This window comes from Corvus moneduloides, chromosome 15 (assembly GCF_009650955.1).
Source record: "Corvus moneduloides isolate bCorMon1 chromosome 15, bCorMon1.pri, whole genome shotgun sequence".
NCBI lineage: Eukaryota > Metazoa > Chordata > Aves > Passeriformes > Corvidae > Corvus > Corvus moneduloides.
In genome coordinates, this window is record NC_045490.1 from 3,752,121 (window position 1) to 3,773,022 (window position 20,902).

The 20,902-nt window shown below is 62.8% G+C and overlaps 2 protein-coding genes across 4 annotated transcripts; one reads left to right on the forward strand and one right to left on the reverse strand.

The window, feature by feature from the left end:
* The first annotated feature begins 30 nt into the window (after positions 1-30).
* Positions 31-3,501, forward strand: THOC3 (THO complex 3). The gene is made up of 6 exons (XM_032124651.1): positions 31-281; positions 662-818; positions 1,564-1,768; positions 2,090-2,251; positions 2,341-2,441; positions 2,772-3,501. The coding sequence occupies exons 1-6, from the start codon at positions 99-101 to the stop codon at positions 2,933-2,935; spliced, it is 972 nt and encodes a 323-aa protein (XP_031980542.1). The 5' UTR covers positions 31-98; the 3' UTR covers positions 2,936-3,501.
* Positions 3,502-4,498: 997 nt separating this feature from the next.
* Positions 4,499-20,232, reverse strand: CPLX2 (complexin 2). Of its 3 annotated transcripts, XM_032125172.1 has the most exons (5): positions 20,096-20,231; positions 15,459-15,553; positions 6,760-6,867; positions 6,103-6,278; positions 4,499-5,931 (listed from the first exon to the last, which is right to left on the reverse strand). In XM_032125172.1, the coding sequence occupies exons 3-5, from the start codon at positions 6,788-6,790 to the stop codon at positions 5,734-5,736; spliced, it is 405 nt and encodes a 134-aa protein (XP_031981063.1). In that variant the 5' UTR covers positions 6,791-6,867; positions 15,459-15,553; positions 20,096-20,231; the 3' UTR covers positions 4,499-5,733. The 3 variants fall into 3 exon arrangements, with proteins under 3 accessions (XP_031981063.1, XP_031981065.1, XP_031981064.1); XM_032125174.1 differs by lacking the exon at positions 15,459-15,553 and having other exon boundaries at positions 20,096-20,232; XM_032125173.1 differs by lacking the exons at positions 15,459-15,553; positions 20,096-20,231 and adding an exon at positions 8,922-8,962.
* Positions 20,233-20,902: the final 670 nt, after the last annotated feature.

A 20,902-nucleotide genomic window follows, 5' to 3' on the forward strand; every position in this document is an offset into this window, starting at 1 on the left:
GCCGCGCCGGGCGCGGGGAAGCGGCGGAAGTAACGTCAGGCGCGGGGCCGGGGCGGGGCGCGCGCGGGGGTCGCGGTGCCGGCGGCGGCGGCCCCGCCATGGCGCTGTCGCCCTACGTGCAGGCCATGCAGGAGCTGTTCCGCGCCAACACGCGGAGCCGGGAGTTCCCGGCGCACGGCGCCAAGGTGCACTCGGTAGCCTGGAGCTGCTGCGGCCGCCGCCTCGCCTCCGGCTCCTTCGACAAGACCGCCAGCGTCTTCCTGCTCGAGAAGGACCGGCTGGTGAGATCCCCCGGCATCGGGCGGGCGGCGGTGGTGCGGATCGGTACCGGGGTGCTTGGGCAGGTGTCCGGAACCGGGAGCGTGTCCCGGTGGTCGGTGCCGGGCCTGGGGGTGGGTACTCGGTGTGCGCCGGAACGGGAGCATCGCCAAGGACGGTGCAGGCCGGGTCTGCGAGCCGGGAATGGAGCTGGTGCCTGGCGCGGAAAGCGGCGGGGATTCTCTATCGTGGCCGGCCGTGGGCGGGAGCGTGGCTGGGGTGACGGTGGGGCCCCGGGCGCGGCTCCTGATTTATCCCAGCGTGGATGCAGCGTGCTGGGATGTGGGGCAGGAGTGGGAGCAGGGCTAGGCATATCCTCACGTTGTCTGCCCTCTCCCTCCAGGTGAAGGAGAACAACTACCGGGGTCACGGGGACAGCGTGGATCAGCTCTGCTGGCACCCCAGCAACCCTGACCTCTTCGTCACAGCGTCAGGGGACAAAACCATCCGCATCTGGGACGTCCGCACCACCAAGTGCATAGCCACTGTTAACACCAAAGGTGAGTCCCTGCCTTCCCAGGGGATCTTGCGAGGTGGGTCCCAGCTAGACCTCAGCTGTGTGGGACCCATCTGCAGTGGCTCAGAGCTTTGGACCCTTCCTGTGGTTTATTTCTGTTTGGGACATCTTTGCTGACTGCTTTATCTTTGTGTTGTGCTCATCACATAAGGGTCGATTTACTGTGGGGTCAGGACTGGAGGAACTAGTGAAATGTGGTGCTGGCTCTTAAAATATCCTGTGTACTTGTCTCTGGAGTCAGTGGGTTGTGAGGCTGGAGACTGGGGAAAAGCATGTTTACAGAGAGCCATGGCAGAAATAAAGGTTTGTGTGGATTCAAAAAAACAGTTATTTGAATTCATGTGATGCTTTGCCCAGATACCATCTCTGCTCTTGGAAATGTGCAGTTTTGAGTTGTTGGGGCTGGCAATGGCATTGTAAGATGGCATAACAGCAACCTGCCTTGTTCTTACCTTCATTCGAAGGTATTTATTGTTGGCTTCTGCTTTTTCTGGATCTTAGAGATCACTAGATTCAGAGGACCTTTGGCTTGACCTTGTGTGGTGATTGCTGTGGTCCCATCTTGGCTCACATGGGATGTGGCTTATTGTTTTCAAGCGATACTTCTCATAAGTTTGATTTTGCTGGATAGCTACTGGTTTGTGTGTTAGACTGAGGAACTGGCATTCTTTCCCATTTGGGAATGGTTGGGAGTGGAAGTGGGACCTGCTGTGTTTCTGTCCCTTCAGGTGAGAACATCAACATCTGCTGGAGCCCCGATGGACAGACCATCGCCGTGGGGAACAAGGATGATGTGGTCACCTTCATTGATGCCAAGACACATCGCTCCAAAGCTGAGGAACAGTTTAAGTTTGAAGTGAACGAGATCTCCTGGAACAACGATAACAACATGTTCTTCCTCACCAATGGGAACGGCTGCATCAACATCCTCAGGCAGGTGTTCGTGGCTGCTGGGTGGCTGGGCTGGCTGCAGTCATTTGCAAGTACCTTTGTTACTTTTGGGAAACTTGAATCCCACATCCCAGCAATCCCCTGCCCTCTGGTAGGAATGAGCTTGCCTGGAGCTGAGGTTGCCACAGTTCTGGGCTGGGCTCAGCTCCCTGAGATAGCCCCTGATGCTTTGCCTCATTCACTGGACACTCAGTGTCTCGTGCCTCGACTGGGTTTGCTTCCAGTCCTCGTGTGCCTCATGCCTGCCCTGCTCTAGGCAATCTCTGTGCTTCTCTCACTGCTCCCTGCCCTCTCCCTTCACAGCTACCCAGAGCTGAAACCCATCCAGTCCATCAATGCACATCCTTCCAACTGCATCTGCATCAAGTTCGATCCCATGGGAAAATATTTTGCCACAGGCAGTGCTGATGCGTTGGTCAGCCTCTGGGATGTGGATGAGCTGGTGTGTGTGAGATGCTTCTCCAGGTAGGTAGAGCTGTCCCAAAGCTTTTTCCCCCCCTCTCCGGGGACTGTGGTGGCAGTGCCTCACTGTCTGCTCCCCTCATTTGCTGCAGGCTTGACTGGCCTGTGCGGACACTGAGCTTTAGCCATGATGGGAAGATGCTGGCCTCAGCATCAGAAGATCACTTCATTGACATTGCCGAGGTGGAGACAGGTAGTGGCTTTATTTTGGGGAACACCAAGGAGGAAATTGGATGGAAAAGTGCTGGTGGAGCTGGGAGGACACAGGGAGAATCCATCTGCTAAAGAAGAGCTTTGCTGTGCAGAGCAGAATGCCATGAGGGGGAGCCTCTGCCTCGGCAGTCTGTGGTAGACACGCCTGTCATGTCTGTACCTTGTCACTGGGTGACTAAAAGGCGCCGGAGCAGCGTTCGTGCTGCCTCTGCCCTGCGCTGGCAGAAGCAGCAGGTGCTTGGCTCTGGGGAGCTGAGCAGCAGAGGGGGCTGGTGGCTCTCCAGGCTGACATAGCTCCTTTTCCATGCAGGAGAGAAGCTCTGGGAGGTGCAGTGCGAGTCCCCCACCTTCACAGTGGCCTGGCACCCGAAGAGGCCGCTGCTGGCCTTTGCCTGTGACGACAAAGATGGCAAATACGACAGCAGCAGGGAGGCTGGCACTGTCAAGCTCTTTGGGCTCCCCAACGACTCCTGATGAAGCTGCTGCACCCGGGGAGGCAACACCTGCCTGCTCTCGGGGGTGGGAGCTTAGATGGCGTTGGTGGGGCAAGGAGCTGGCTCCTCTCCTTGCCAACCTGGCAGGGCTGTGACCTCGGGCTAGCTCGGTGTGTCCTGCTCTTGGGAGCTTTTGTAAACAGGCAGCTGTGTGCTGGGGAGAATGGGGGGATGCTGGCAGGGCTCCCCTCTGCTGCCTCCTCTCTGGGGCGTGGGGGCCTTTTTCCAAAGGCAAGTGGCCAAAGAAAATCAGTCACTGAAGGTGGCTGCTGAGGAGCCTCCCATGGGAGATGCTCTGCTCTGACCAGGCTCCCCAGCAGTGATGAGCTACGTGACTGTCCCCTTGTCCCCAAAAGCCTGGTGGCAAGGGCAGCTCTGGGAGCACAGCCTGCCTCTCCCCCTCCCAGACATCCTATGTCCCTTCCCTGTGCTGGGGCAATGAGGGCAGGGTGGGGGGATGTGTACTGGTAGATGTTTCCCCAGCTGGGGCTTTTTTTCTAATATTTGTGGTGTCTTTTTCTAATTTTGATAAATCATCTTCCTTAATGAAGGTGTCTGTGGCTATTTGAAGCGGGAGAAGGGGGGTGCTGAGCTGCTCTCCCTTCCCCTGGCCATGGCAAGGCCCTGGCAGAGGGGTCTGTCCAGAGTTGTCCCCCTTGTCCCCCGTGCCTGTTCCCGCTCTCCGTGTCCCCTGTCCTGCGCTGTCACCACAGCAGGGGGCGCTGCGTCCCCACGGTGGGGACAGGTGGCAGCGGGGACACCGCTCAGACGGGGACATGGAGGACACTGCTGGTTCCCTGCCACGGCCACCGGCTCCGGGCAGAGCCCTTCCCCTGCCCTGTCCCCACTGCCCAGGGAGGGCTGCAGGGATCTCTCCCCACCTGCACCATCGTGCTGGGTCACAGGGCACAGCCTGCCTGCGATGGAGACCATGCCTGCGAGATCTCCGCTGTTTCCTACCCTCATATTTCCTTCTGACAGAAGCTTTTCTGGGTGACTGCTCCGCTGATGCCGCCTGGGTAACAGCTGAGCTCTTTGCTGGTAAATGATGGCACATCAGTCGGAGCTGAGGCTGGCACCAGGCTGAAGCCTCCAGGGCTGTGCCAAGCCTGGGCGCTGCTAGGGCCTCTGCCTTGCTGCGGAGGCATGAGGTGCCCCATGCCCACAGCCTCATGCCCCTCTCTTGGAGGGCTAGAAGGCTGTGACCCATCAGAAACAGCCCTTGGACCCCTGGATATCCCCAGTCATTCAGTGAGGGAAGTCCCAGAGTGAAGGGGAAGGGGCAGAAACCCTCATGCCATGTCTGTGGGACATCCTTTTTGTCTTGTCCCCAACGCCAGAGAGGACAGATGCCTGTGGAGTGGGAAGGCAGCAGGAATGAGCAGGACTCTGGGAGCCACATGTGGCTGCTTTGTGCACCTGTATAGACCTGGCTGGGGGCCAGCCCATGTGTGATGAGCTGCCAGATTTCAGCCCTGAGGTTGGCAGCGTGAGGGAGCGGACACGGAGGCCCAGGAAAGCAACGGATGAGAAGAGGCTGGAGCAATGTACAAATCCCTTTATTTTATTAGTTTGTCAAAGACTAGTTCGAGCAGGATGGTCACAGCATGTCTGTGGGGCCCCGAGCTGCCCGCCACCTCGTGGGAGGGCCCTGGTGAGCGGCTGGAGGCCGTGGCTGAGGAAGCACAGGGAGGGGGGAGCACGGTGCGGCAAGCGACGGGCCGGGATGAGGGTGTGCCCCTGCCTCCCCCCGTTGGGGTGCAAGCAGCGGCTCCTGGGACATCCCGGGGCACTTGCCCAGGGATCCCTTCCCAGGCCCGGGGACCCATGTGTCCAGCATCAGGTGGGGGCAGCCGGGTACTCCCAGCCCGGGACTGGCCCGGCAGCCCTCAGCTCTGCGCTGGCTTTATTGCAGGAGGCAGAGTGGGGGTCCCGGCAGCGCGGCGAGGAGCACCGCGGGTGGCCCCCGGGGACAGTGGGGACTCGGGGGTGGGAGTCTGAGCAGCGGACACGAGGACGCATGGAGCGACGGGGCGCACCCTGGCACAGAGACACTAATGCGAGAACGGGGGCCAGCGGGGCCAAGACACAGACGAGCGAGCGGCGGGGACGGGGGGACGAGGCAGGGGGGCCCCTGCCCCGCGCGTGCCTTTGTACACGGTTGGCGGAGCGCGGCGCCCGCTCCTCCCGGTGCTGAAGTATTGCAGTCTAACTGATATGGCTTTAACTATGGGGCCAGAGATGCGGGGAGGGGGGGTCCCCTCCAACCCCCCGATGCAGGGGCACACCGGGCAGCCCCGGGGGACCCCCGTGCCCGACGACCGGGGATGGGGGAGCTGCGGGCAGGGCGCCTGGCTTTGTGCTTTGGGCTTGGCCCAGGGCGGGACGGGGCAGGGGGATGGCAGTGTTGGGGACGAGGGCAGGCGAGCAGAGGCCTACTGGGGTCCCCTGGGAGAACAGAAGGGGGCAGGGCAGGGGCCACGAGGAGCCACCCCGAGGGGGCCGGTAGGGCCTGGGTGCCCCTAGCCTGCCGCGAGGTTACATCAGTGCATTTGGTCCCGGTTCGCCCTGTCCGGCCAGGGCTGCTCCCCTTTGGCGTGGTGGGGGGGCCCTGCCTGGACGGGACGGGGCGGGCTTTTGGTCTGGTTGGGGGACAGGGCAGGAGGGGATGGGAGGGGGTGTGGGCACCCCCTCTCCAGGGCCAAGGGAACTGATGGAGGAGTTGTAGGGGAGAGGGCGCCCGTGCCCCAGCACCCTATGGCAGGGTTGACGGTGCTGTTACTTCTTGAACATATCCTGCAGTGGCCCGGGCAGGTACTTGAGGACGGTGTCCAGGATGCTCTCCTCTTCCTCCTCTTCCTCGTCCCCACAGCCTGCCGGGATCGCCTTCTTGGGGCGCGTCAGGCTGCCCTCACACGGCTGCTCCAGAGCAGCTTTCTCCTCTGCTTCCTTCTCCTCCTTCTTCTTCAGCCCGTACTGAGAGGACACAGGCCCTCAGCAGGGCAGGCAGTGGGCACTGCCTGCGCTGTGCCCCGTGCCCATCGCCACCGCCTTGGGCCACCCTCCTCCCGGCCATGCCGGCTCCCTGTCCCAGCCCCACCCCGGCTGCCTCGGGCAGGGGCGGGCACAGGGGAGGTGTGTGCCCACCTTGTCACGGATCTGCTGCCGAACTTTCTCTCGCTCCGCTTCCATGCGGGCGTGCTTGGCTTTCCGCTCCTCCTCCTGCTGGCGCAGGGCCTCCTGCCTCTCCTCCTCTTTCTTCTGCGCATCAGGGTCCTTCTCCTCCTCGCCCCCCAGCATCTTCCCCATGTCCTTGGTGGCCCCTGCGCATAACAAGACCCTTGGTTGGTCCCCAAGGGTGCTGCAGCCTGGTGCTGCTGCCAAAGCCCGTGCAGCAGCAGGGAGGGCAAGGAGCCCCCCGGCAAGGAGAACCTGGGACATCCCCAGGGCCACCCGTGCCGAAGCAGGCTGCAGACGGGCTTGGGAGGCCCTGGGGATGGGGAGTGCCACAGGCTGGCTGTTCTGCCCTAGTTCAGCGTCAACTGGGGGAGATGCCAACAGCTCCTTCTTCAGCACCCAGGGGACCCGCTGGGGAATCCCACTTAGTGGCAGAAGAGCCAGGATTCCCCAGCCAGCCACTGACAGCGCTGGAACCCTGGAGGGCTCCAGCAGCAGCTCCCCACTGCCGGTGGCTCTCCGCGTGACTCTGTCCCCTTGCCGTGTCCCTCCCACTGCACTCCTGGGATGCTGGGCCAGCACTGCTCCCGGAGGCGGGACCCTGAGGAGGGAGCAGCTCCCACTCACCGCCCAGCGCTTGCTTCATGACGAAGTCCATGGTGCCGGTGTGTGCGTGTGGCTAGGCCAGTGCCCAGCACTCATCCACCGCTGTCCGGGCTTGCTGACCTGGGCCACCTATGCGGGCAGAGAAGGACAGGGCTGGGGATACCATGCCAAGATTCCCTACTGCTCAGGCTGAGGGATGGAATGATCTCTGGGGCTGCACTTTGCACCCTTTGCATCCTCAGCCCAAATGCCTTCCAGGACAGGCAGAGGGAGCTTCTGGGGTCTGCAGGCAGAGGGTGACTGTGCCTGCTCCCCTCAGCCCTCTCCCTACATCCCTTCTGGCCTTGAGGACCTGTGGAGGCACTAAGACAGGGACTCCAGAAGGATGTTCCACCTCAGCACTGCCCCTGGTGTGGCACCAGGAGCCCTGGTGTGCTGCCTGGGGGCTGGTGGGATGGGGACCCACCACCACTGTGTGCCCCTGCTTTGTGGGAGGGGGTGACAGACCTTGTCTGGGGGTGCCAGCGTGGCGCAGCGGGACCCGTGTGCACGCGTGTCTATGGCAGCGCGAGTGCTCTGCAGAGGGATGGGGAAGAGGCTGTTGGCAGGTTGCGGCGGTGCTTGGGGGCTGCAGGGGTTGCAGGCAGCAGCCTGTGACTGTGTGTGTGATCCATGCGGGTGCTGCGGGTGGGTGACACCGTGCAGGGGCACTGACTGCGCAGGATGGAGCGGGTGCGCGCCGTGCCTGCGCGTGCTGTGTGTGTGAGCTCTGCGTGCAGGCTGTGTTTGCTCAAGAGGTGTGTTTGCGGGTGGCTGCAGGCTGTGTTTGCATGGGGGGTGTGTGCACACGCGCGTGGATAAGTTTGTGGGGCTGCAGACTGCGTGTGCCCCCGCGATGTGCGGGTTTGCAGCCTGTTTGCAAGCTTTGAGCGTGTGCGAGTTTTGGGGTGCGCGGGCTCTGCAGATGTGTGTGCACGCAGGTTCGCGGGCTGTGTGTCTGTGTCCTGGGTGTTTGTGCTGCTGGTGTGCGTGTGTTTGCACACTGGGGGGGTGCTGCAGGCTGTGTTAGTGTGCGTGTGGGGGGGTTGTGTGTGCAGGTCCGTGGGTTTGCAGGCTGCACGGGGGGCTGTGCGCACAAATTTGCAGACTGTGTCGCGCGTGTGTACGTGTGGGGGTGTTGCAGGCTGCTTGTGCGCTCTGTGTGTGTGCGGGGGATTACAGGCGGAGGGTGAGAGTGGGGGGTGCCCGTGGGGGTGCCCGTGCCCCCCCCCGTGCCCCGTGTGAGTGGGGTGCTGCAGGCTGTGCTCGGAGCCTGGGGGTGCAGCTTGCAGCGTGTGTGTGTGTATGTACGTGCCCGGTGGGTGCCGCAGCCCCGCGGGCACCCCCAACCCGGCTCCCCGGGACCCCACGGGGGCTGGGGGGACTGTACGAGCTGTGACCCCGGGAAGTTTGTTACTGCCAGCCCCGGGGCACCCCGCGACAGCGTGGGGGGGCTCCTCCGGGCAGTACAGTGCTGAGCCCTGGGACTGCAGTGGGGGCTCGGGGGGTACCGGGGATGGCGAGCACCGGGGAGCACCGGGACACCAGGGCCGCAGGCAAGGTGCAAGGAACACGGGGGGCACTGGAACACTGGGGACGCGTGGCGGGGGGGCTCGTAGCGATAGCGAGGTACGTAGGGGACATCGGGAGGTGCACGGGCGACGCGGGGGGAACACGGCAAACGGGGGAAACACCGGCAGGTACCGGGATACCGGTACCGGGGCCACAGGGGCTGCAGAGACGCAGGAGACACGGGGGGGCGCCGGGAAGGCGGGGGACAGCGGGGACACGGGACGTAGCGGACACCCGGCATGCGGGGGACACCGGGACCGCGGCGGGGTGCGGGACCCGGGGGAAGCGCCGCCGTTGGGGGGGAGTGGGGAGGGCGCAGGCACAAGGAGGGGGGAACCCGGGACGGGGGACACGCACGGGAGGTGCAGGGGACACCGGGGACGAGGGGGAACGCGGGGACACGGGGAGGGCGGGAACCGCGCGGGGGGCGAGGGTCGCGCAAGGGACGCGGTGCCGCGGGGACCCCCCACCCCCCCACCCCATCCCGGTGTCTGCGGCGCGGGGCCCCGCCCGCCGCCCGGGGCCGCCCGGTGCCGCAGCGGCGGCGCTGTCCCTTCAGCACCGGCACTCACCGGCTCCGCCGCCGCTCGCCGCTGCCGCCGCTCCGCCCCGCCCCGCCCCGCCGCGGCCCGGCCCTCTCCCGCCCCCGGCGGCACGCGTGGGCCCGCCCGGAGCAACACCCCCCGCCACCGCGCGGACCGGCCCCCGCGGGGGCGGTGGGATGCGGGACCCCTCCCGGGAAACGCCGCACGACCCCCCGGGAAACGTCCCGGAGAGCCCCGCACCGCTCACCAGGTGCCCCCCCGGACACCACCCCGCGCTCCCGCAGCGGAGGGACGGGGCGAGCGCCTCCTGCGCGGGGTTAATGATTCACCGCCGCGGCAATTAACGGGCGAAACGAGGCATTAATCAACCAGAGGTGCCCCCAGTCCCGCACCCCCCGGCTCCCTCAGCCGGCCCCCCGACCCGCAGCACCCCGGCCCCTCTGCAGCGGCGCGGGGCGGCTGCGGGACTTTAATTAAAGTCCCTGGTAAATCATCTCACCCTCCCTCCCCCCTCCGCCAACAGCTGCCGCTCGGGGGCCCCAGCTTTGGATTTTTGGTGCTGTTCCCCCAGCGTGGCTCCCAGGAGGGGTGTGGGGTGCTCAAGGAGGGGATGCCAGAGGGGGTTTGCGGTGGCACCGAGGTTATGATGCCCACGGAGCTCAGGACCGCCTTCAGCGAAGGGTTCCCGCGCGGGAAACGGGGCGCACCACCCTGCCTGGGCCCCCTGCACCTTCCCAAAGGGAGACGGGCTCCTGCAGCCCCTCCTGTGTTCCTCCCCTGCAGTGCGAGACAGGACTCCCGGGTCTCCCACCCTTGTCCCGATGCATAGCGACTCTGTGTGCCCCTCAGAGCGGCAGCCCGTGCCTCCTAATTAATCCAGCCCTGGGTTCTTAGAGACAAGATGAGCCCTGTGCAAATCACATTAGCGGTGCTTGGAGCCGGGCTTTGGGATAGCTGGTGTTTAATAGTGAGGCTCTGGAGTAGCAGCCTGCGGGGGCCCAGAAGGGTGCTGGAGAGGGTCTGGGCGCGGGGTCCTTTCAGGGATATCCCCCCCAAAACGTGGGAGGCTGCAGGGAGCTGGGACGGGCTGCAGCTGCCCCCACAAACCCTTGGGGTGGGCTGCGGAGATGTTGCCGGTGCTGCTGGGCGCTGCTGGGGCTCCTGTGGGAAGCCTGGGGGCGACGCAGGATGCGGGGCAGGAGTGGGGGGACATCTCACAGCCAGGGGGGCCAAAACTGTCTCTCAAGTGCCGCCTCCTCAGGGATGCCGCACCGACAGATCTATGTGTGTTCACCCGCTGCCAGCTCCTGCCTCAACGCACGGCCGCTGCCACGGACAACTCTCAGCACAGGGACAGCACATCAGAGACTTGTCCCTCTTGTTCACCCGCTCTCACTGCTCCCAAAAATACCCCGCGGCGCAACCATCTCCACCAGCCCCAAGCCCTCAGCCTGGCACTGGCCAACGACTCCTTTTTCCACCTCCAAGGTAAAAAAGCCTCCTGCCCTTGTGCCCAGCCCCGCTGTGCCTGCTGGCAGCTGGTGGGACGGGCATGTGGGCGGCAAGACAGGCCTGTGCTTGGCCCGTCCGTCTGTCCGTCCGTCCGTCCTGCGGCAGCCCTGCTCCGGGCGTTGACGTCAGCGCTCCCGGCAGCCGGGCGGTGGGCGGGCGGCACCGCTCCTATTGTATTAAAAATAATACAGCGGAGCACAAATTCATTACAGATAAGTGTGACAGCCAGGAGGAATTAACGAGCCCGTCTCTCAGCGCCTGACAAACGCCTCCTTTTGTTCCTGGGATGGGTCCTTGAGTCTTTCAATCTTTGGAGATGCCTCGGCTCATTAAGCACATCCTCCTCCAGTAGATCCCAGTGTGCCAGAGGACTGCTCCCAGTACGAGCTGAGGCCAAACTGGCAGGGACATCCCTTTGTGCTAGTGACCAGTATTAACTCGGGCTTGCCTATCTTAGGAGTCAGTGGCCTGGAGAACTGTCCCTAAGCACTGTTCCCACGTAGGGTGCGGGGTGGCCAGGGGGAGGTGGGCGAAGCAGCCCCCATCCCTGCTGCTGCGGGAAGCACGAGGCTCGTGTGAGCTGAGGCTGCCCACCCCAGCACTCCAGATGCCGGTGCCAGCAGCACAACTGCAGCCGCCGGGCTGGCGGGCACCCAACCCTGCCCTGCTGGCCGTGCTCCCAAGGGAAGAGCAGCCAAGGGCTCATCACCAGCCCTGGACATTGCCTCCTGCCGTGCACACCCCTGCGGACACTCCTGCTCCTGGGACAGGGACGGATCCAGGGGACCCCCGCAGTCCCAGAACTGAGCTAGCTCTGGCTGGTGTTTGGGGGATGCTCCTGGTGCTTGTGCCCAGTGCGGGCACTCCTTAGGCCCGGCTGTTCCTTGGCATCATCCTGGGCAGTGTCACCTGCTGGGTGGCTGCCTGGAGCTGCTGGGGGAGGCAGGAAGGGAAGGGAAGGGAAGGGATGGGGAGAGATGTGAGGGACTGGGGTAGCAGCACCGTAGCCAAATGGAGGAGGAAGCTCTCAGCACCACCAAGCCCTGCAAGTGGCCTCCGTGGAGTTAGCACAGGTGCCAGGGCCCCAGCAGCTCTGTGCTCCAGTCCACGCTGGTGCCCAGGGAAAGGGAATGGGGCTGGCTGGTGCCACCACATTGGCCACAGCATCTGCTGTCAGCAACGCCTGAGTGGCACCTGCCTGCTGGCATCATCCCCGTTGTCCCCTGACAGCCAGACGGGGACCCTGCAAGGTCACAGCCTCTGTGAGCCCTTGCAAAGCTCCCAGGCAGAGGGAATACCTGCACCCATCCCTGCAGCACTGCCAGCCCAGCCTGCTGCCACCCATTAGCACAGGGCAGTTATTTCACTTATCTGCCCCCCAACATCTTTGCAGAAAATAATTATTGGTCCTTCTCATTGCACCGAGGGATTAAAAGTGGTTAACTCCATTTCCAAAGGCTTTGTTATGTTGGTTTTCCCTCAGCTGCTGCACAAGGCGATTTCCACACTGCCACTTAGGCAGCTTTTATCAGGTTGTCTTCTGGAGGTAATTGGGTTTTTCAGGAGCCTGTTTAAAATTCGTAACCCAGCCTCTTAAACAAAACAAAAACAGCAGCGGGGAGAAGAGGAAGAGGCAGCACGAAACATACAGCAGCTGCAGCCTCTGAAGAGCAGCTCTGGTCCCTTGGGGCTGGCACCCGGCAGGGGCAGGGACAGGGACAGGCACCAGCCGTGCTTCAGAATCAGTCTGGAGACAGACCCTCCAGCTCATGGCTGAGCACAGACTGCTCAGGGACAAGGGGGACCCGGGGTCACTCCCTCATGCTGTGCTCTGGGTGAGGCGAGTCTGTGGTGCTCAGAGCCACCCACGTCCAGCCCCGGGGGATGCCATGGCCACCACTCTGCCCCTGCAGCAAGTCACAGACCCCCCAGCACACATGAGGGAGACCCCAGCACCCACTCACCCATTATCACACCCACGTCAGACACGGGGTGTGAATGTGGTCTCGCTGCTTGTCCAGCACTCACCAGGAGCCCTGGGGCTGGTGGGGAAGGAGGTGGGCTCATGTCATAGCTTGACCCCAGCTCCACCATGATGCTCCCAGCTGTGGGAGCAAGCACCGTGGCAGGTCCCCCTGAGGTCACCAGAGAGGGACAGAGCAAACAGGCAAAACCCACCCTTATGGGGTAACTTCTGCTGGCCCTGAGCCCTGAGGATCTCCCTGGCTCTGAGCTTTGCTGGCTGGCTGGGGCAGGCGGGGGGGGGGAAATCCTGCTGCCCACCCTGTGCACCCCTGCAGCCAGAGGGGCTCTGGGCCGACGCTGCGGCTGTTCCTCTTCTCCTGCATCACTACACGGGTCTGCATTTACACCCATCTGCATTGCTACCACAGCCCTGTCACTGTCACTCTGGCTGACCTGTGTGCCCTCTCCTCGTGGGGCAGGGGGTGCACTGGGCACCCCCAGCTCATCCCTGCCCCGCTCCGTGCCGCGGGGAGCAGCGTGGGCTGGGGAGCGGGTGGGTGGCAGGGAACTGCCACAGCAGATGGTCGGTGGGGCCGGATCACGGAACTGCACGCAAAGAGGGAGGTCCCCGGGGGGGCCATCACAGGAGCTGGCTGTGAACCGGTGCCTGCGGGGCCCCGTCACGCACCTGCTCGTCCCAGGCACGGCGGCAGCGTGCGAGCCGGGGAGGCTGCGGCTGACGGAGGGATGGGGTGAGTGAGGAGCAGCCTGAGCCCACGGCTTCCAGCTGTTCCCAGCATGGCAGCATCCCAGGAGGATACCAGAGAGAGGGGGTGCTCCCAGTGCTGCTCAGCCCTCCAGAGCTCCCCAAAATGACCATCTACACCTACATCTGTGTCACAGAGTGATGCAGGGGCTGAATCTCCCATCAAGACGGCCCAAGGGGACGGGGACTCAGCTCCAGGCTCCAGCTAAGAAGACTCCAGAGTGGCCGGGATGTCAGCCGTGGTGTGACCGAGCGCCTTGGCTTTGCCACCGCTGCTCTGTGCCCTGTGATGTGGAGCTCTGCTCACCCAGTCCCAGTCTCAGGGCCACCCAGAATGCCGAGGAGTCCACATCCCACGAGCGCTGGGGCACGCAGGGACGGACCTGTGAGTGCCAGAGGGACGTCGGGATGGACCCTGCCACTCGAGTGCTGCAGTGGTGACTCCTCATCCCCGCAGCTCCCGACTTGCAGCGTGTGTCCGGTGCCTCTGTGCCATGCATTATTAAACAGAGGCACTGCAGCCCCTCGCTGTTTGTCCTGGTGTGGCTGTGCAGGGACAGGCTGTGGGAGCTGCGCTGGCTCGCTGCAGACTCAGCCACAAGATTTAGGCTCGCTGCAGGTCTGGCCAATTCCCCAAAAGGTTTATGACCCCTGGGCTTACTGATCTGGCCGCTTCCAACCCCCCTCCCCCCCCATATAGGATGGATCCCACCTCCCTGTGAAACAGGCACTGCGTTCAGCCTCGGTGCTCTCACCTCTGCCGCGCTGCCCTGCCCACACAGCAGGTACAGCATTTACATCCCAATCGCCTCGACAAGGGCACACTTGTGCCGAGTCCACCCCATCAATATTTATGGCAGGCACGCACACCCGCGCAGCTCTGCAGGGGCCGGTGCGGAGCCGAGCTGGGCACAGCACACCAGACACTACTTGGGAAGCAGACAGAAGCCCCCCGAGCCCCTGTGCTGCCACCCCATCGCCCTACCCTGTGCACACACTGTTTTCCATCCTCCCCACACTGACAGGGCCTGTGCAGGCACCAGTGACTGAGGTGGTCAGCACTGTGTGGGTAGTGGATGCACAAGGATCATCTCCTGGCTCCGTGTCAAGGTGGGATTTGGGCACCCACTCCCCACAGAAAGCCTCAGAGAGGTTATACCCAGCCTCATCTCACTGACAGAAAGAAGACATGAAGGACAAGGGTGTGATTGGCTCACGGCTGGGCATCCAGGCCACGGCAGGGCAATAGCAGCCCCTGCCTGTCCCCTCTCCAACCAAAACACCCTGGGCACTGCTCCCCTGGGGTTCAGCCTCATGGCTGTTGGTTTCACAAAGACCCTGTAAGCTCTTTGGGGTACCTGAGTTGAGGACAGAGACTGGGGTGCTTTAACCCCTCTCCGTACCACCAGTGCTGGGAAGTGGGAGGAAGTGAGGAGCAGGAATGCTTGACCCAAACTCCCAGCCTGGCTCTGGGAGAGCATCTCCCTTCTGTGGGTGAAAAGGCTCATTGTATCCCATGAGAGGGGGGGTTTGGGAGCCCAGATGCCCCATGGCCTGGGCAGCAGAGCCGGATAAGGGGGGCAACACCAGGGACACCCTGTCCTCGATGGCAGCAGATGGCTGCATGGTGGGGGGCTTCATGGCAGCGTGGGGGAGACATCTGGGTGCCTGGGCTCCAGCCAAGCTGCAGCTCGCTGGGAGCAGGATGAGCCTGAGCTGCCCTGGCTGGGGAGGCAGGGAGGGGTGAGATCTCTGCAGCTGGGATGGGTGTGGGGCTTGCTGCCCACCCCGGCTGAGACTTCCCCCAGCCTGCCTGTGCTCGGGGTTTCTGCCACGGTGTGACGCCGGACAGGCATGGTGCTGCTCCAAGAGCTGCTGGGGCTCGGGCCAGAAAATTCATTCTTGGCTGCTTTCAGTGGGGTTTGGCTCATACCTTTCCCATCTGGGGGCTTTCAAAAGGACAAAAAAAAAAAAAAGAAGAAAGAAAAGAAATCCTGGCCCTGTGCCACCTCCACAGTCACCATCACTTGCCATGGTCTCCAGGTGGGACTGTGCCCAGCATCTGCCGAGGGCCTGAGTTGGTCCTCACTCCTGTGGCCTCTGCCTGGTCCTGAGCTGCTTCAGGTGCCTCTTGCCCTGCATCAAAGTGTCACCCAGAGGAGACCCCCCCCCCCCATCTTGGGTGACCTGACTGGCTCCACTGAGGCAGCCCCAGGCGGTACCTCTGAGCCTCCCCATCCGTCCCATGGCTGTGCTGTGCCCCCCATAGCATGGGGAGTGAAAGGGCCCCCCAACCCCCCGAGAGCCACAGCGCTGCCTACCTTGGTGTGTGCAGCACCAGGTGTCTGCTTCAGCACCTAACGCAGGGGGACAACGACCTCGCGGGGGTGGCTGGGCATCGCAGGGAGAGCAGGGCCTGGAGAGACACCGACAGCGAGAGGATGAGTGCCTTGGAGGGGCCACGGGACCAGGTGGCATCGACAAAGTGGAATCACTTGGTGGGTGACGGAGCACGGCGCTGCTTGCTGCCCTCTCCTCCACCTGGGTGGGTCTGTGTACATCCTGCATCCCGACCTCCAAGGATGGGAGCAAGCTGCTGCCAAGAGCCACCATCTCCCTGCAGGTGGGAGCCCAGGGTGACAGGCTGCAGGAGGTGGTGGCTCATGAGAGTCTTTGGTCCTCTCCTTGATCAGGGGCACCCACTCTGCTGCTGGCAGAGGATTCCTGGCCGTCTCTGCAGGTACCAGGCAGTTCGGATGCCTTCATTAAAAATTTAGAGGGCTCTCAACTCTTCAAGGGTTTTAAAATTTCACATTAACTCTGCCTTCCTTGCATATGCCTTAGCTTGCATATGATGAATTTCTTCTTTGGAGAACATAATGGCAAGCTAAAACAAGCCACCAAACGAAAGTCCTTGCTCAGACTCAGCAACTGGAGGAAGCCTGGCACTGCTCTGGGCTCCCCCCTCCTGCTAGACCTCAGGAAACTTCTGTCTGGGGATCTCATCCCTTCCTTAATGTCCTTGAAATTCCCCTGTGATGCTTGGGGAGATGCAGAGGATGCTGGCCTGGGCAGGGGCTGTGCAGGGGCCTGTGTGCCAGGGTGCTGGGTGCCACACTGGCAGTTTCTGGGGTGGGCTGTCCCTGTGGTGTGGCTCGTGTCACGAGTGTGATTTCTCCTCTACAACTCGAGGAGCGGGTTCCTGGGGAAGTTACAAATTCATCCTGACTTCAAGCAAAGGCTTTTCATCCACCCTGGGGAAGGAGGGAGGCTTTGGCAAATTGGAGATAAATATATGACCCAGGGGAGCCAGGGGAAACACAGGCAAACACCGACGCTGTGGAGGAGCAGGGGCTGGGATGGATGGAGCCTGCATTTTTAAAGGCTTTACAGAGCAGGGATGCCTCATTCCAATGCCGGGAGCAGGAGACACTTAGAGCCCCTGGGAAGAGGGTCTGGGGAGGCTGGCTGTGGAAAGAGGTAAAGGGTCCCCAGTGGGACCTCCGAGGAGACCCCAGAATGGTGACTGGTGTCCTGGGAAATGCAGTGCTAAGAGCTCAGCCTGGAAAGGGCTCGGCAGCAGCGTGAAGGTGACCTTTGCTGGGGACAACCAGTGCCTCCTTTGGGATGTGGGAAGGCTGTGGAGCAGGGTGAGACAGGCTGCAGAGAGCTGCAGGGATGTGTGCCTGGGGGCGTCTGGTTTCCAGACAGCGCCGAGGAGACAGCTGGGCTGGGACAGCATCAGTTTGGCTCTGCTGGCCATGGCCCCGGGGGGCAAATCGGCAGATATTTATTTGCTGGAATCCCAGAGGGTGGGAAGAGCAGGAACACCCTGCCCTGGTGCCTGAGAGGATGTAAAGAGTCCTGAGGGGTGCTGCTCCAATTCCTGCAGGTTTTTTTTTTTATTTCAGCCAGATCAAAGAGTTTTTTTTACCTCCTTTGCAATGGGCAGAACCTGCCAGTACCATGAAGATGCATCTCACCTGGACAGCTGCACTAGCTCTGTCTGTCTGTCTGTCCAGGCAGCCAGACACCAACCACAGACAAAGCAGAGGACAGGGAACAGCAGAGCAGGGTGATGCTGCCAGAACTCCCCCAGCTCCAGAGACAGCAGTGCTCCCAGGTGCTGGCAGGGATGTTTTGATCCAGTCTGGACACAAGACACAGTATCCAGGGAAAACTTCAGGCTCAAGATGAGACATTAGTGAGTCCACAGCTCTTCTGTTTTGGCAAATCCAGCTCTCAGCACCCTGCTTGAATAGCTGAGCTTGTCCAAATATCTGCGAGGAGGGTGGGCTGGGGAAGGAGGATGGTGAGCAGCGAGGTGCATGGGCTGAGAAGCCCAGGGCACATCTCAAAGCACTTCCCCTGCCTAAGGCAGATGCTCCTGGGACCTGCCTTGGGTCTGGCACCAGTTTCCTCTCTGGGCAGCAGGTGAGAAGGAAGGTTCAGATGTTTGGGGAAAGTCTGTGCTGGCAGTGCGCTGTCCTGGCTCTCATGCAGGGATACAAAGGGCTGAGGGAGCCACAGCACACCAGGCAGCCCCCAGAGGCATTCCCCAGTTGAGGTCTGTACCTGAGCTGACCTGCCTTGCCTTCAAAAAGCAGATCCTCAGCCTCAAACATCTCAATGCCTCTTGCACAATTCCTCTCGCCTCAGACTGGGGCAGGTGTGGGTCACACCTTTGGGGAGCTCTGCGATTTGACAGAGATGATCAATGTTTCTGAGCCTCTGGTGAGTGTCACAGCAGGGGCTGGTGACACCAGCTAGGGAGGGATGGACCTGCTGGCCTGGCTGTGTGCAGGAGGAGCAGAACAACTCATGGTGCAGAACAACACGGCAAAGGTGACAGTGGCTCCTGGCAAGGCACTGGGTGACCTAGTGAGCCTGGAGGCACAGCCTGGAGAGCCCAGAGCAGGACAAGGCAGATGGTCGGGGTCTCTGCAGCCAGGAAGGCTCCGTGGGACCAGGAGAGGTGGAGGGGAAAGCTCCTGGGACGAGAGAGCAGAGAACGCTCATGCGAGAGCAGCCCGAGGAGCGCAGCTTGTTTACCCTGGCTGAGCAGGCCTGATTGCTCTCTATAAATACACCCGGTGAATAAACACGGGGGAGGGAGAAGGATCATTTAAACTCGAGGATGATGCTGGCATAAGAACAAATGGGAAGGCCTGGCCAGGAACACACAGAGGCTGCGGGTGAGAGCGGAGATCCTCTGGCCATGGGGAAGGTCCTCTGGGCCCAGCCCTGGCTGTTGGGGCAGTGTGTGGTGTCCAAGGGCTTGGGCTTGGTGCCGGTGGGAGAGGCAGCAGCCTGGGCTGCAGTGACCACGCTCTCCTGCCATACCAGACCTCCCGAGCTCCAGGCCACGGGGGCACATCGGTGCCCAGTGGTAGGAATGGAGATGTGCCACACTGCCAGTGATCACTGCCCCTTCCCCAGAGGATTTTTCCACAGGACCGGACCTCTGCTGGGACTTCTCATCTCCAGAGCGTAAACCAGGCTGGGCAACTCAACGCAGCTGCCCTTGGCTCCTGATATGGGCCTGGTGGGCTGTGCCTGGCAGCAGCCTCTGCAGAAACCCAGGAAAGAGCCAAGGTGTGAACCACAATCATCCTCCAGTGCTTTGAGGTGTTCAGAGCTCTGTCTGCTCGGGGTCATTTCAATACTAATGTCATCACGCAAGGCAATCGAAGAAACAAACACTCGGCCCACAGCCAAGCGAGACTTTGAGACATTTTTCTGTGCCAGTTTGTCTCAGCTGAGCTGTCTCCAGTTTCCCCAGGAGGGTGGGGGTCAGACACTGTGAGCAGTGCTACTGGATGGGGACTGAGCTCCTTTGTTTCCATGCTGGTGCCTGTCCTGACAACCCTTGGGGTCCTGCAGCCTCAGGGCACGAGGACAGGTTTGGCAGGGAGGACACTTCCCTGCACCCTGAGCCCGGCCCATCCTTCCTCATCCTCTATTTTCCAAACCCAGCACCTCAGCTTGACTCGAATCACTCCGGTTCCTTCACCAGTCCTGGCCAGCAGCTGCCACCACGGTGGAGCCCAGCTGGTTGCAAGGAGAAGCCCTGAGCCCTGAGCCCTGTTCTGAGCGACGGTGCCAGCCCTGCTTCGCTGCTCTGACTCACTGCACTGCCAGCCTCGGGCAGTGGCTGCCCGGTCACGCTCGTGCCATGCGGGTGGCAGTGCCACCGCGTGCTGCCAAGGCCTGGATCACGGCAGCCACCCGCCCGTGTGCTGCAGCCGTGGCGTTGGGGGCATGGCGGGGAGAGGAGCTGGAGTGTGGGGTTCAGGAGGCTCCTTGTAGGGACAGTGCAGAGGGGAGATGGGCTGAATCTCAGGGTACTGGAGACGGTGCAGCTGGAATGCTCCACGAGTGGTTGGACTTAGCCGTGGAGAGCAGGGTAGGGGAGGGAGCCAGTGATGGGGAGGCATGGGAAGAGCCCGGCAGGTACCGGGAGCTCCCCACAGTAGAAAGGTGCACGGAGCCTCCCGGCTGCAGGCAGGGGGTGATGGCGGGATCAGGTCACAGCCTCTCCCTGCCCACAGCCCCGCTCTGCGGAGCCCCCCACAGGGGATGGCCAGGCACGGAGGGGCTGGAGAGGGGATCTAAAGCGCAGTCCGGGGGTGACAGCCCTTCTCCTGCCATCCCCTGCACATCGGCGTGTCCTCCCTCCCCAGACCTGCCGGTGGGCAGTTCGGGGGCGCGCCGCTCAGCCCTGCATCTTGCACCCGCACCCCTCATCACCTGCATCCTTCCCCGCATCGCGCATCACCTGCATCCTTCCCCGCATCCCGCCCCGCATGCCGCATCCCGCCGCTCCGCGGCCGCCGCCCCGTTATATAAGCCGGCGGCCCCGGGAGGCTCGGCGGGCCGATCCCCGCGCCCGTGCCCGCCCCCCCCGGGCTCTGCGGCACGGCGGGCCCGGCACGGCCCGGCCCGGTCCCGCACCCACCTGGCTGGCTCGGCGCGGCTCCGGTGCGCCCCGTCCGCCCCCGGCGCAGGGAAGGAGCCGCCGCCGGAAGGGAGGCGGGAGCCGTAGCGGTACAGGGGGGGCCCGGTGCTGGCTCCCCCTCCGCCGCACGGCCTCCCGGGCGGGGCCGCCTCCGTGCCCGCCCCCGGACCGCCCCGCGCCCCGGGCGGCAGCCCCCGGCCCGGCCTTCCGCTCCGGTACAGGGCGGGTCCCCTCCGGTACCCGGTAATTGCTCCTCCGGTACCGAAACGCCCCCCTGCTATTCAACCATCCGCCCCCTGCAGCCCGGCTATGCCCCGCATCACCCGGCATCACCCCCAGTACGTCGCATCCCTCCCAGTACTACTTGTGCCTACAGCTGCCCCTGCAGTGCCATAACAGCCACCCCCAGTGCGTGGCCATGTCTTCCGGTACCCCCATTTCTTGGCCACCCGTTTCTCCAGTATCCAGCAATTCCCCCCGCTCCCTGGCCATCCCTCTGGACCCCCTGGACCTGCCAGTTTCCCCCATCCAGCAGTTCCTTCCAATATTTGCTCTCTCCCCCACAGCCCCCGGTGCTTCTCTCCTCCCTGAATTGGTGATTCCTCTCCCATGGCACTGCCAACTCCCCCAGAGGAGGGGTCTCTAGACAGGGCATCTCAGGGTGCCAGCAGTGCTCCCCAAATCAGAGATCCCTGTTGCACAAAACTCTTGCCCAGGTTCTCTTGCAGGGTGTCCTGAGGATGGGGGTGATGAAGAGCCATGAGGCTGTTGGAGCCTGCAGGGCTCACAGAAAAGCCAGGGGGGAGC

Coding starts and splice junctions, on each gene's coding strand:
- THOC3 (XM_032124651.1), top strand. CDS start 99: ATGGCGCTGTCGCCCTACGTGCAGGCCATGCAGGAGCTGTTCCGCGCC. Junction 282..661: donor TGCTCGAGAAGGACCGGCTG/GTGAGATCCCCC, acceptor CTCTCCCTCCAG/GTGAAGGAGAACAACTACCG. Junction 819..1,563: donor AGCCACTGTTAACACCAAAG/GTGAGTCCCTGC, acceptor CTGTCCCTTCAG/GTGAGAACATCAACATCTGC.
- CPLX2 (XM_032125174.1), bottom strand. CDS start 6,790: ATGGACTTCGTCATGAAGCAAGCGCTGGGCG. Junction 6,279..6,759: donor CATGAAGCAAGCGCTGGGCG/GTGAGTGGGAGC, acceptor TGTTATGCGCAG/GGGCCACCAAGGACATGGGG. Junction 5,932..6,102: donor GGCAGCAGATCCGTGACAAG/GTGGGCACACAC, acceptor GTGTCCTCTCAG/TACGGGCTGAAGAAGAAGGA.